We start from the raw sequence: 15,279 nt of genomic DNA on the forward strand, positions 1-15,279 counted from the left end.
TACTCTCCATCAATCTCTTAAAGATATTATTTTAAAGGGTGTAAGGAGTCATAAGGGAAGCTGTCTATGGCCAGATCATATAAATTGAGTTTTTATTTCATTTGGACTGCAGCACGCTCCCAAGTTCAAAAGATACAGATCTGTAATTTTGAGGATTCTGGAAACATGTACGCAAAATTTGAATCTTTGCTTTTAAGAGCTTGGAATGCTTCTGTTTTTTTTCATCTAGGCAACGCTTTTTCTTTTTGACCTGTGTGGCAAGAATATGTTTGTGCCCATCAGATTATATTGCTTAAATCGGTAACTTTTCTAGTTGTTATTATAGTTAAAGCCAGAGCAGTGCAGCAGCCCTGGTCATTTCTGCTAAAAGCAATATGGCCCATGGATCTGACCTCCTAGACCAGACTCTATGGAACACCATTCAAGGTTATCCTGGTTAAGTGACTGTTTTGACACATTCTTGGGGGGAATAAGTGACATTTTTTTCAAAATAACATTTTCGGGCCAGCAAAACAAGTCTCTGCAAAACCAGAACATGGAAAATAAATTGTTTTTAGACCATGATAAGAGATCCACTTCTGAGTGAACCTTCAAAAGAGAGTGAGTGATGCCGGGGGTAAGAGGAAACCTCTTTTTTAAGAGATGAAATGAGAGGGAATTTAAAATAGCCATTTCAGGTGTCGGCTCATAAGAGAGTGGTATTATTTGGAATGTTGTAGGTTTCACACTCCAACCCCCAAGTCCTCCAAGAGCCTTAAAGTATTTTTTTTGGATAGAGTGGAGAGGGAATAGCACACCTATCAATTTTTCATTGATGTCTGTGTTCACTTTAAGGAGATTCACCCTTTCTACTTGTCCTTTTTACCATTATCGTTGAAAGTAAAAGAAAATAGTAAAGTTTGGGTTGTCCCCAGAAATGTAATAGTGGTGAAATCTTCCCATGGGGACGATAGTTCTGGTGACCTGAGGGTCCCCAAGAAATGCCCTTAATTTGCAGGGATATCCTCTCACTTCCTGTTTGGCTATGGGACAGGAAGTGAAGGGAAATCTCTACAATAGAACAGAGCTGTTGAAAAAAAAATCTGATGGGTTATAACCCTCTTTGTCCAGAATGGGAAAAAAAATGTTTTGCCTATAGTTTTACTTTATCGCCTTTCCGCCCGGCCTATAGCATAATAAGGGCCAGGCAGTGGCTTTACCATTCTAAGCGGACGTCCTATGACTGGTCAGTGTACTGGCTCGCTACCAGTCCCATGTGACCACTGTGACCAATCATAGCAGGTCACATGACAGTTGTACACAATGGATGGCTTCCTTTCATGCCATCCATTATGTACAATTGTGTTGCTAGCTGTGGTTGGTCAATGTAATCACATGATACAGACAGGACCAATCGCAGCTCATCTGTATCATGTGATTACCTTTGACCAATCACAGCAAAACCAACTGATTCAGTTTCATTGAATAAAATGCTTGCTTATAGTGATGCAATTCATTGCTAAAAGCAATCATATTGTGTGTAAAAAAAAAAAAAAAAAAAAAAAAATCCTCATCCTTTCCCCGGAGTAGTACAATGTTACTATGGTAACATTATATTGCTCCGGTGACAGTGTGGTAAGAAAAAATGTAAGAAGAAAATTAATTAAAAATAGTTTATTTTTTTTCTGTACTGTCACCAGTTGGTATCCCTGATCACCGCCACATCAGTTATATGATGATGCTATACTGCACTGGTGACAGTGTTTGTTTTTGTTTTTTTAATATCTTCTTTTTCTAAAAAGTTCTGAGAAAAAAAAAATTACAACTTCAAAAAACCTGCTATGTCTCTTACTAAATACATTGGACTGTCTACTTTCCAAACAAGGGTCATTTGGGGGGGGTATTTGTACTGTACTGGCATTTTAGGGCCTCATGAAATGATAGTCTACTAGTACATCAGGAATGTTCAATTTTCAGGTATATACCTTGTTTTTTTGACCCTATAACTTTCCTACAGACTAATATACACATTTTTAGTTTATTTTCACCAAAGAATTGTAGCGGAATAAATTTTGGCCTAAACTTATGAGTAACAATTATTTTTTGCAAACTTTTATAACAGAATCTGAGAAAAAAGTGTTTGTGTTTTTTTATTTTTTATTTTCTGAAATGTTCAATCTAATTCCATTTATTTAGCAAAAGATAAAAACCCAGTAGTGATTAATTATTACCAAAAGGAAGCTCTAGTTACATGAACAAAATTATAAAAAGGTATTTTGGGTTCTGTGTTGCATGACTGCGCAATTGTCATTCAAAATGTGACAGAGCTGAAAGCTGAAAATTTACCTGAGCAGGAAGGGGGTAAAAGTGCTCAGTATTGAAGTGGTTAGGGAAGGTTAGGTTGAAGTTGCAGTCTGGACTGACACGCGTTTCTTCTAATTGCATACACCACTTGAGCTGAATCACCCCAATATCTTACAGGCTGAACTGTGTTGTTTTTATCGCCCCTCAATCACAGGTATAAACAAGGCCCATGATCAGGGCAGCCATCAGGAATTTTGGGGCCCCTTACACAGCTTTAGGCCTGGGCCCCACGGGGCCTGACCACTGGCCGTCCCACCGAATCAGCCCACATTGTGGAGACTGGAGGGATAGATGGATGGATGATGTTGGGCGTGGATACTGGAGGGATGGATGATGCTGGGTGTAGATACTGGATGGATGATGCTGGGCGTGGATGATGGATGGATGATGCTGGGTGTGGATACTGGAGGGATGGATGGCTGATGCTGGGGCGTGGATACTGGATGGATGATGCTGGGCGTGACTTACCCTCCCACGCCGCTCTCTATCTTCCTATCTGCATGCACCTGACAGGGCTGGGTTGTTCACCGCTGACAAACTGACTACACCCCCTGCCAGAGTCCCGGCCAATCAGAGCTAACCTAGCAGCAGCCAGCAGGCTCCGCCTCAGCAGGGAAAAAGTGCTGGCCTCAATCACCTGCAAGGGGGAAGGGGCCTGCTAGTGGAAGGCGGCGTGGTGGCTCAGACATGTAAGCTCCCTCCCTTCTCTATAGCGCCTGCTGTGGGGGGGGGGGGGGTGGGTGCTAGTGAAAGAAAGAGCAGCTCATCAGACTTGTGTATGCTCCTTTCTTCTTTCCTATAGCGGCCGCCGGAGGGGGAAAGGGGGGCCTGGCCAGGCGGGCCCCTTGGGACGCTTGGGCCCCTTACAGGAGTACTGCCTGTACCCCCCTGATGGTGGCCCTGCCCATGATAGTGCTCCCTAACTGCATCCTGTTGAGGGGCATATATTCAAATGTAAGCTGTGCTTTGGGTTCACATGCAGGCTGTGGTGTTTAGTGTAACACAGCAGGAAGGTAAGCAGATATCACACATGGTACGGCAGGAAGGTGAGCAAAGACAGAGGGGGTTGTGGGGGGTCAGAATATACGAGCGGGGTTGGCTCAATATAGGGGATACTACTGAGTGGAGGGGGGTTGGGGTTGAGGCGGGTTTGGGGAATCTACTACTGAGTTAGTGAAACGCTGGGCGGCGGGATCTACTAAACCTGGATACTACTGAGCCAGGTACCACTGAACAGGAGATTTACTGAGTTGAGAAGCAAATGAGCTAGAGGTCTGTTGACCAAGGGTACTAACTATTAAGCCAGGAAACTGGACCAGGGGTACAATAAGCCAGGGAACAGATGAGTGGGGGCACTACTTGCAGATTTCCCCTTGTGCACAAAGGGGGCAATTCTTTATTTTATGAAACGGAGGGTGAGTGAAGGTCTTTTAACCTCTATTCAGTATGTTTCCGGTTGAAGGCAGCTGTCCTTTAAGACTCTTGGGTATAACCTTGCCAGCAAATCTAACTGTAGGTTTTATTTCCTTTTTACAAAATGTTATTGCACTACATCAGGGGATTTTACATACTGCATGATGGTTAGAATTTGAAGAGAGGAATGTGTCTTTAATAATTCAATTTGTAATCATGTTTGTTTTTTTGTTTTTTTCTTTAAGACACTAAAGCATTCCCTCAAAACCATATATGGAACCTCTGTTGATTGTGAGGATTCAGATTCTGTGTTTCAAGAATTTTATGACTGGAAGCAAGCAAGACTGATGACCTTTAACTCGTTGAGGAACGACACAAATAGTTCTCTTGGTGTTATCGGCACATGGTTCTCTGATGTACAAAAGGTATAACAGTGGCTGATTTGGTAATCTCATTAAAGCATGGTTTCCTGGAATTTTACTGATTTTACCACTGATTTTGCTCTTGCTGTATAAGACATGGCAGCCAGTAGAAAACGGACTGGATAGAACACATAGACAAACCAGTTTTATGGTAATTTCCTTTAGTATAGTGGCTTAAAAGAGTAAGACTTTGCTGGCTCTCGTGATGACTACTAGTTACCAAGGAAAATCTGTTTTACCCCTTTGTGCTTTTGTGAGCACAATACAACTTTATGCAAATTTGTATGCAAAATTCCAAAAATAGACTGGACAAAATGATTGGCACCCTCAATTTAATATTTGGTAGCACACCCCTTGGATAAAAAAAAACTGAAATCGTATCGCTTCCTGTAACCATCAGTGAGTTTCTTACACCTCTCGACTGTAATTGTGGACCCCTCTTCTTTCGCCAACTGCTCCAGGTCTCTCAGATGGGAAGGGTTCAGTTTCCCAACTCCTGTTTTGAGCTCTCTCCACATGTGCTCTACAGGGTTTAGATCTGGCCCATTGCTGGCCAGTTCAGTACTCCTTCAGCGCTTTGTCTTAAACCATTTCTGGGTGTTTTTTGAGGTGTGCTTTGGGTCATTGCCCTGTTGTAAGACCCATGACCTCTGACTGAGACTCAACTTTTTGTCACTGGGCCCTACATTGCACCACAGAATTATTTTATAGTCTTCAGATTTCATAATGCCATGCACACAGTTAAGACATCCAGTGCCTGAAGCAGCAAAGCAACCCCAAAACATAAGTGAACCTCTACCACGTTTGACTCTAGGGATGCTATTCTTTTCTTTAACCTCTTCAATACAGGGCACTTAGACATCTTCCTGCCCAGACCAATTTTCAGCTTTCAGTGCTGTCGCAGTTTGAATGACAATTGCGCGGTCATACAACACTGTACCCAAACTAAATTTTTATCATTTTGTTCCCACAATCCCACAAATAGAGCTTTCTTTTGGGGATATTTGATCACCTCTGTGGTTTTTATTTTTTGCGAAACAAATAAAAAAATACCGAAAATTTTGAAAAAAATAAGTTTTGCTTTTGTTTCCGTTTAAAAATTTTGTAAATAAGTAAGTTTTCTCTTTCACTGATGGGCACTGATAAGGCGGCACTGACAGGCACTGATAAGGCAGCAGCGATGAGGTGGCACCAATGAGCGGGCACTGACGATGGGCACTGATATGCGGCACTGATGGGTGGCACTGAAAGGCTGCAAAGATGGGTTCTTATGGGCGGCACTGATACGCGGCACTTATAGGCATCCCTGGTGGCACTGGCAGTGGTAGGCATTGGAGTGGGCACTGATTGGCAGCTGCCTGGGCATTGATTGGCAGCTGCCTTTACACTGATTAGTATTTCCCTGGGGGTCTAGGGGGCATACCTGGTGGTCCAGTGTGGCTGGTTTCCCTGGTGGTCCTGGGTAGGATCCGAGGGGGGGGCTGTGCTGATAAACAATCAGCATAGACCCCCCCCCCCGTCAGGAGAGCAGCCTATCGGCTCTCCTCTACTCGCGTCTGTCAGACGCGAGTGAGGAAAAGCCGATCAATGGCTCTTCCTATTTACATCGTGATCAGCCGTGATTGGACACGGCTGATCACATGGTAAAGAGTCTCCGTCAGAGACTCTTTACCTAGATCGGTGTTGCGGGGTGTCAGAGTGACACCCCACAACAACGATCGCCGGGGGCGCGCAGCGGCTCAATATCCTGTGGACGTCATATGACGCCCAGTCAGGTTATTGAAACCACTTTGCCGCCGTCATTCTGCTATATGGTGGGCGGCAAGTGGTTAAAAGAGAAGTATAGGGGTTTTTTTTTATGTTTGATTTATACTTAACCTAGGTGGATGCAGCATCAGACCGATGCTGAATCTGTCCCCCACTGTCTCAGCACTGAGAACCGAGCCACCGAACATCACCAATGGCTTGGTTTTCACAGATCCCCGAGAGGAGAGCTGCTGACTGTATGTTATCATTAGAGCGCTGAGCTGTGGAGGGACGGGGAGCGGCTGTCTCAGCGGCTCGCTGAGACTGCCATCAATCAAGGGAGCTGGCGGATCCAAATTTGGGGCCAACCCGCTAAACTCATCTGTTACTCTTGCGTTGCTTGCTACAATACTGAGGACTCAGACTGGGGTAGGGTTATAGGAGACACGCCCCAGGGGATCATGTGCTTGAAAGCTTTCCTGAAGGTATGAGCCTAGAACCCATAGTATATGAATTCGTTGACTGTGTCCTTTACAAGATATAGCGTTTACAGGTAAGTCAAAGTTTTTAAAGGTAAGTTAAAGTTTATTTAGTCAGCCCGGACCACATCAAATGGTTTCAGCATGGCGAGAAGAGATTGAGTAACATTTTGTTCCCTGATCTCTGCTGTCTATGAAGCTGGTCACACTCAGCTCTGAGCATTACTGGTTTCAGAGCTATCATTCCCTGGTTGCTACATCCAGGGAAGCAGCTTACTTAACCACTTCAATACCAGGCACTTATGCACCTTCCCGCCCAGACCAGTTTTCAGCTTTCAGCGCTCTCACACTTTGAATGACAATTACTCAGTCATGCTACACTGTATCCAAACAAAATGTTTATCATTTTTTTCTCACAAATAGAGCTTTCTTTTGGTGGTATTTAATCACCACTGGGTTTTTCATTTTTTGCGATATAAGCAAAAAAACAGTGAAAATTTTGAAAAAAACGTACTTTTTTTTAGTTTCTATTGTAAAATTTTGCAAACAAGTCATTTTTCTTCATAAATTTGTGCCAAAATTTATACTGCTACATATCTTTGGTAAAAAATAACCCAAATAAATGTATATTATTTGGTCTTTGTGAAAGTTATAGAGTCTACAAACTATGGTGCCAATCACTGAAAATTGATCACACCTGATGTACTATCTCACCTAAAGGCCTATCTCATTTTGAGACACTAACAAGCCAGGAAAGTACAAATACCCCCCAAATGACCCCTTTTTGGAAAGTAGACAGTCCAGTGTATTTACTAAGAGGCATGGTGAGTTTTTTGAAGCTGTAATTTTTTCCCACAATTCTTGGGAAAATTAAGATTTTTTTTTTTTTTTTACACAAACTGGTCATATTAACAGGTTATTTCTCTCACACAGCATATGCATAATTGCAACTACACCCCAAAATACATTCTGCTACTCCTGAGTATAGCGATACCACATGTGTGAGACTTTTACACAGCCTGGCCACATACAAAGGGCCAACACTGAAGTAGCACTTTCAGGCGTTCTACAAGCATAAATTGCACATATCCTTTCTCAACCACCTATTACACTTTTGAAGGCCATGGAGCACCAGGACAATGGAATTGTTCGCAAAACGACCCCATTTTGGAAAGCACACACCCCAATGTATAATATATGAGGCATAATGAGTCTTTTCAATGGTTCATTTTTTTCCAGAAGTTTTTGGAAAATGTGGGAAAAAAATGAAAATGCTTTTTTTTTTTTACACAAAGTTGTCCATTTATAAGATATTTCTTACACATAGCATGTACATAGCAAAAATGACACCCCAAAATGCATACCTCTACTCCTGAGTATGGCGATACCACATGTGTGAGGCTTTTTCACAGCCTGGCCGCATACAAAGGCCCAACATTGAAGTAGCACTTTCATGCGTTTTACAAGCATAAATTGCACATATCCTTTCTCAACCACCTATTACAGTTTTGAAGGCCCTGGAGCACCTGAAAAATGGAATTATCCACAAAATGAACCCATTTTGGAAAGCACACACCCCAACATATAATCTGTGAGGCATAATGAGTCTTTTGAACGGTTCATTTTTTTTCCAGAAGGTTTTGAAAAAAGTGGAAAAAAAATAAATTCTTTTTTTTTTACACAAAGTTGTGCATTTATAAGATATTTCTAACACATAGCATGTACATAGAAAAAATGACACCCCAAAATGCATTCCTCTACTCCTCCTGAGTATGGCCATACCACATGTGTGAGGCTTTTACACAGCCTGGCCACATACAAAGTCCCAACATTGAAGTAGCACTTTCATGCGTTTTACGTTTTATAAGCATAAATTGCACATATCCTTTCTCAACCACCTATTACAGTTTTGAAGGTGCTGGAGCACCAGGACAATTGAATTGTCCACAAAATGACCCCATTTTGGAAAGCACACACCCCAACGTATAATCTGAGTCTTTTGAACGGTTCATTTTTTTCCAGAAGTTTTTGGAAAATGTGGGAAAAAAATGAAAATGCATTTTTTTTTTTTTTTTACACAAAGTTGTCCCTTTATAAGATATTTATAACGCATAGCATGTACATAGCAAAAATGACACCCCAAAATACATTCTGCTGCTACTCCTGAGTATATGGCGATACCACATGTTTGAGACTTTTACACAGCCTGGCCACATACAGAGGCCCAAAATCCAAGTAGCACCTCCAGGCATTCTAGCAGCATTAATTACACATATCATTTTCTGACTACCGATCACATTTTTGAAGGCCCTTCATATTTCTAACACATAGCAGGTACATACCAAATAAAAGATTACCTGTGGTTTTAGAAGTGCAGTGGTCCACAGAAGAGAGCATCGGTCCAGGCAGCAGGCAGGAATGAGGTCAGCGACAGCAAAAGCAATCATCCAGGCAGCAGGCAGGAATACTGTCCATAGTTTATACAGGCAGAGATACTGTCAGCACAGCCAAAGCACAGATCCAGGTAGTAGGCAGAGGTGTCCCGGCAGAAATACTGTCCAAAGTCAGTAGAGGCAGCAGGCAGATATATGGTCAACACAGCCAAAGTATTGGTCCAAACAGCAGGAAGAAACATGGTCCATAATGTCATGGGTCTTTACAGGCAGCAATATGGTCAGCACAGCCAAAGTATTGGTCCAGGCAGCAGGGGTAGAGGCTTCTCCTGCCCAAATCGCTTTGAAGCCTCCGGGCAACCAGACCCTGTTCTGGGAGCACAGAAAACGAAAAACTGGTTTTCTCTACTCAGAACGCTATTCTGAAGCCCCTCACATATGTGAGACCCCTGTGTACTAAAGTAGATGGCCAAAAGATCAGTCCAAGTGGCAGGCAAAAACATGGTCGATTAACAGGCCAAGGTCGGTACACGTGGAAGTCAGAAACGTGGTTTAAATCGGCAAGCAAAGACATCGTCGGTAAACAGGCCAGGGTCAGTTAATTAACATGGTAGCAGGCAAATGGGGAAATGGTAGTCTGGTAATAATACAGGGAACTAATATTGGATGAATGTATGATAAATTTTGAAGCAATCTCCGATGCACAGGCCAGGTTGGGAGGGACATTGGGGACAATAATAGCTGGAATCTCTTCTTACTCCTCCTCTGCTGCATACACGGCATTTCTTTTGGCGTCTTCTTCCAGATTCTGTGGGGGGAATGCTATAGGGAAGGTGTTGCTCGTGAAGTCGACTCACATTATCCGAGCGAATGCTTCCTGGAGCCGGACCTTGTTGGTAAATGAGGGCAGTGACGATATATTCAAAATACTTGAGGTAGGTGACTTGTTGGTTTTGAGTAGCTTTTTGGTAGCAGACAAACGAATTAAAAAGGGCCATGTGAAAAAGGTGAAAGGCAACTTTCTTGTACCAGTAACAGGACTTTCTGTTTGATAAGTAGGGCTGTAGTATCTGATCGTTTAAATCCACCCCCCCCCATATACATACTGTAGTCGTGGACATATTCGGGCTTTACAATGGGGCCGCGTCTTCTTTGGATCTCCACCACGGTGTCATTGTGGATGGTAGAGAGGATGTGGACATCTTTCTTGATCCTCCACTTCATGGCCAACACCTCCTCGTTCCTCATGAATGCCGATTCTCCCTTTCGTAATTTTTTTGCCAACAGATTTTGTCGGAATCCCTTACGTTTTTTTTTTTTTTTTTGTTTTTTTTTTTTTTTTGAAGGTACCACAGGCCAGGGTTTTTTTTACTATAAAGGTGACGAAAAAGGGGCAGGCTGGTATAATAGCTGTCGATATATAAGTGATATCCTTTGTCGAATAGGGGGTATGCCAGCTCCCAGACAATTTTCCCACTGGTTCCAATATATGTGGGGCAATCATGGGGCTGGAGATGGGAGTCTTTGCCTTCGTAGATCCGGAATGTGAAGACATATCCAGTGGCTCGATCGCATAATTTATTTAACTTCACCCCATACCTGGATCTCTTGCTTGGTATATACTGCTTGAAGTGCAGTCGGCCAGAGAAATGTATGAGGGACTCGTCCACACAAATTTTTTGGTCTGGGATGAAAACTTCTCTAAATCGCTGGGAAAAGGAATTGATTAGGGGGCTTATCTTGTACAATTTGTCATGGTTGGGATGATCTCGAGGAGGGCACTGGGAATTGTCGTTGAAGTGGAGAAAACGCATAATCATGTCGTATCTTGTCCTGGACATGACAGCGGAATATATGGGCATGTGTTGGATGGGGTGGGTGGACCAATATGCATGGACTTCGTTCTTTTTTGTAAGCCCCATATTGAAAGTTAGGCCCAAAAACAATTTTAATTCATCCAGTATGACACATCGCCACTGGAACATGCGGCGTAGGAAGAATTGGGGTTGGCAGCAATAAATTGGGATGCATACAAATTAGTTTGATCCACCATATTCTGCAGAAAATCTTGTGGGAAAAATAAAGAAAAATAATCGAATTCAGAAAAATTTGTAGTGTCGGGCTGCACACCTGGCTGTGCGGTGAAAGGGGGGATGATAGCGGATCCTGAGTTGGCAGGCAACCATAAGGGGTGTGCCAGGGAATCGGGAAGGTAGGACTGGGGCTGGGTTGGGCGGGTAATTCCAGTGCTTGTACTGGGCTCCTCTTCCTGGGGTCTGGCGCTGCTGGTGGTGGGCAGATCTCCTGATCTTGGTCCTGATCTCATTCTTTTGGGAGGGACGGTTTCCTCCGCGGACTCTGACTCTGATCCACTATCCTCCACTGGCTCATATTCCGAACCAGATGATGTGAGCTCCCCGCTGCTCTCATCATCCGACATGGCAAGAATCTCATATGCCTCCTCAGGTGTGTAAACCCTTTGGGACATTATGGCAATGCTTATTGGCGGGCCTGTGTGTTGGTACAGATGGCGGTATGGGTGGAGGTGGTGATTGCGGTACAGGTGGTGGTGGCAGTACCGGTGGCGGTACGGGTGGTAGTGGTACCGATGGCGGTACAGGTGGTGGTAGTACCGGTGGTGGTGGCGGTACAGGTGGTGATTGCGGTACGGGTGGTGGTGGTACCGATGGCGGTACAGGTGGTGGTGGTACCGATGGCGGCACTAGTGGCGATACTGGTAGCAGCCTGGGTGGCAGTATAGATGGTGGGCCTGATGGAGGTACTGGTGGTGTTACTGGTGGTGGTACCGATGGCGGTACTGGTAGCCTGTGTGGCAGTACCGATGGCGGTGGGCCTGTGACAGATGGGCTGGTTGACAGATGGGCTGATTGGCTGGGCTGTGTGACAGGTCCTCTTTATTGGGGGGGGGCCGTGTTGTGTACAGTACAATACAGTAATGTCAGACAGACACTGATTTCACTCACTGATCCCTGCTCTCTCCTCTCACGATCGGTGTGTGAGGAGAGAGCAGGGATCAGATAGTAACAGCTACTGTTTTGTTTACATTTGTGGCCGGCTGTGATTGGACACAGCCGGTCACCTGGTAAACAGCCAATTTCATTGGCTGTTTACCGATCGGGGAAGCGCTGTGTCCAAGGGACACTCGCCTTCTTCAATCCTTGCTCTGGATGCCTTCGCGCCGCCGAGTTTGTTGTGACAGGTGATCGGCTGTGACTTTGACATAGCCGATAACGGGGTAAACAGCCAATAAAATTGGCTGTTTACCTAGATCGGGGAAGCGCTGTGTCCGAGGGACACACGCCGACCCCGATCGCCGCGCTGCGCGCCCCCCGGGGGCGCGCGCCGGCATGTTATCCTGCTGGACGTCATATGACGTCAAGTCAGGAAAACGCAACCACTTCCCGGACATCAATATGCTATTGACCGGGCGGGAAGTGGTTAAGCACAATCTGCGCTTGGTTAGTTGCAACAGAGGGCAGGGGAGACATTGGGGATCTAATGAACACCTGATGTCTCCATTAACCAATAGCCGACCAGCGCACGATGATGTACATCGGCACGGCTGGGCAAATGGGCGTACAGGTATGTCCCCCTTAAATCGGCGCATGCTCCATGACCGTGCCCGCGGGTCCTGCGGACTCTATGTCCACCAGGGGCCTGCGATCGTGTCACGGAACGGAATAACGGGGAGATGCATTTGTAAACAAGGCATTTCCCCATTCTGCCTAGTGACATGACAGGGATCTACTGCACCCTGTTATCGGGAGCAATGATTGCTGTCATGTTAGTGGAAGCCCATCCCCCTCAAAGTTATAACACCTCTCTAGGACACACTTAACCCCTTGATGCCCCCCACAGTGTTTGACCCCTTCCCTGCCATTGTCATTTACACAGTAATCGGTGCATTTTTATAGCACTGATCGCTGTATAAATGACAATGGTGTCCGATGTGTTCGCCATAATGTCAATGTCACGATCAAAATCGCAGATCGCCACCATTACTAATAAAAAAAAAAATTATAATAATTAAAATGCTATAAATCTATCCCCTATTTTGTAGACGCTATAACTTTTGCGCAAACCAATCAATATACACTTATTGCATTTTTTTTTTTTTTTAACCAATAATAATGTAGAAGAATACATATTGGTCTAAACTGAGAAAAACATTTTTATATATTTTTTGAGATTATTTATTATAGCAAGAAGTAAAAAATATTGCTTTTTTTTTTTTTTTTTTTTCAAAATTGTCGCTCTTTTTTTGTTTATAGCGCAAAAAATAAAAACCGCAGAGGTGATCAAATACCACCAAAAGAAAGCTCTATTTGTGGGAAAAAAGGACATCAATTTTGTTTGGGTGCAACGTCGCACGACCGTGCAATTGTCAGTTAAAGCGATGCAGTGCCGTATCGCAAAAAGTGCTCTGGTCAAGAAGGGGGTAAATCCTTCCAGGGCTGAAGTGGTTAAGACCTGATACCTACACAATGCTTTTACATTGAGGGCTTGTTGGTCCCCTTATGATAGCAATGAAGTTACATTGAAGTTACAAAAAAGTAAAAAATATTCAAAAGGAAGTTTAAAAATCTAATTATAGTAATTAGGGGAAAAAAAACTTACAGTAACTCCATTGCCCTGCACACACCCACAAATGCAAATGTTTACACATGTTTGTATGCAGCGATTATACCACATTTGTTATATATCACCATGAACAGTGGATGGGAAGAATTGTTCATGGTCTACTCTAAACTGGTGAGCTGATTGGCTGAGGCAGAAATGCAGATTATCTCCATCTCAGCCAATCGGAGGCAGCTTTGTTTTTATTCATAGAATACAAAGCCTGCCATGAATGGCTGTGCAACGCTTATCCCAACTCTGTGTTGCTATATGAGTCGGACTGGAAGTTTTTCCACTTCCAGAACAAAGCATTGTATACTCTTTGTCGCCAAGGCTACATGCAGTACAGTGCAGTAAATACTTAGGGCCAGCTTGGCCTAAATAAACTATTTAAGGAACCGTTAATGTGAAGTTAGGCTTTAAAGTGGCGCTTATTGATAATATGATGTACCATACTTTGTGCCATTTTGCTGACAAATAGTTTTGAGGCCTGAAGCATTTGGTAATAATTCACTCTACACTACCTCATTTTTTATTAAGTGGAAAAAAATTGTGAATTAAAGTGTTTGTTACCCCAGCATTTCATATTTATATGTGCCTACTGTACCATGTACTTGTATGAAAAAGTATCCTGTTCTTTGTATTGATTCCTTTGTGTGAAATCTCTGGTGTTCCTGTCAGTCCCTCTGCTTTCCTATTAAAATCTGACCACACTAAGCAGGAAAACACATCGTGGTCAGTTCTCTAGCTATGCTGGGAACTCTGTGTGTTCTCCTCCAATGATCAGACTTGTCCTGACACACGCTCCCCCCAGCCATTCACTGAAAAGTTCAGCGCTGCTTCTCCTGCCCCCTAGCTCTTATGCAGCACAGAACAGAGGAAATGTAATCACTTATACAAAAGGGGAATTGTATAGCATTATTAACCAGTTGCCTACCTTTGGCGTGTTACACGTGTCCATAAACCCCCCTCCTCTGTACACAAGGCATCTCCTGTACGCTCTTATCTCCCATGCTCCCTCCCATGCACAGCTCCATGAGACCTAAAGTCTGTAGAAAGATGAGCTCCCGATCCTACGATTGGGAGCCAGTCGAAAGCCATCCTTAATGAATAATTACTGTGAGAGCCAATTACAGTGAGCATTCAGTGTAACATTTGTAAACCAAAACAAAAGTAACACACTAGCTGTAGTATCTCCTCCATTCCCTGTCAGACCAGTGGAGAGCTGCAGCTGACACAGAAGAATGTTTGTGTGCACAGGGAATTAACTCTTAATTAACCAGGACATGCCCTTATTTTACTACTTAACCTATTAATTTCAGTAGATCAGCCTGTATAAGCACTATTTAACAGTTTCATATCTTGTTCCATGTTTCTATTTTAAATTATTTGTTGGGGGAAAAAAATATTTTAAAGCACATACAGTATCTCACAAAAGTGAGTACACACCTCACATTTTTGTAAATATTTTATTATAGCTTTTCATGTGACAACACTAAAGAAATGACCCTTTGCTTCAATGTAAGGTAGTGAGTGTACAGCATGTTATCTCTCGCCTTGACTATTGCAACTCCCTTCTCATTGGCTTACCACTCCATAGGCTATCCCCTGTTCAGTCTATCATGAATGCTGCTGCCAGACTTATCCACCTTACCAACCGCTCAGGGTCTGCCAACCCTCTACTCCAATCCCTACACTGGCTCCCAATCACCCAGCGAATTAAATTCAAAATACTAACTATAACATACAAAGCCATACACAACTCTGCCCCGAGCTACATCACTAATCTTGTCTCCAGATATCACCCAAATCGACCTCTCCGCTCTTCTCAAGACCTCCTGCTTT

The 15,279-nt window shown here is 43.6% G+C and overlaps 1 protein-coding gene across 1 annotated transcript in view; it reads left to right on the forward strand.

Moving 5' to 3' along the window:
* STK31 (serine/threonine kinase 31) overlaps positions 1 to 15,279 on the forward strand; it is a 462,200-nt gene that overhangs the window by 299,814 nt on the left and 147,107 nt on the right. Inside the window, exon 11 of the mRNA XM_073630106.1 lies at positions 4,002 to 4,181. Coding sequence (XP_073486207.1) covers positions 4,002 to 4,181 — 180 coding nt within the window. The remainder of the gene's footprint in view (positions 1 to 4,001; positions 4,182 to 15,279) is intronic.

The sequence above is a fragment of the Aquarana catesbeiana genome, linkage group LG05 (assembly GCF_042186555.1).
Source record: "Aquarana catesbeiana isolate 2022-GZ linkage group LG05, ASM4218655v1, whole genome shotgun sequence".
Lineage (NCBI taxonomy): Eukaryota > Metazoa > Chordata > Amphibia > Anura > Ranidae > Aquarana > Aquarana catesbeiana.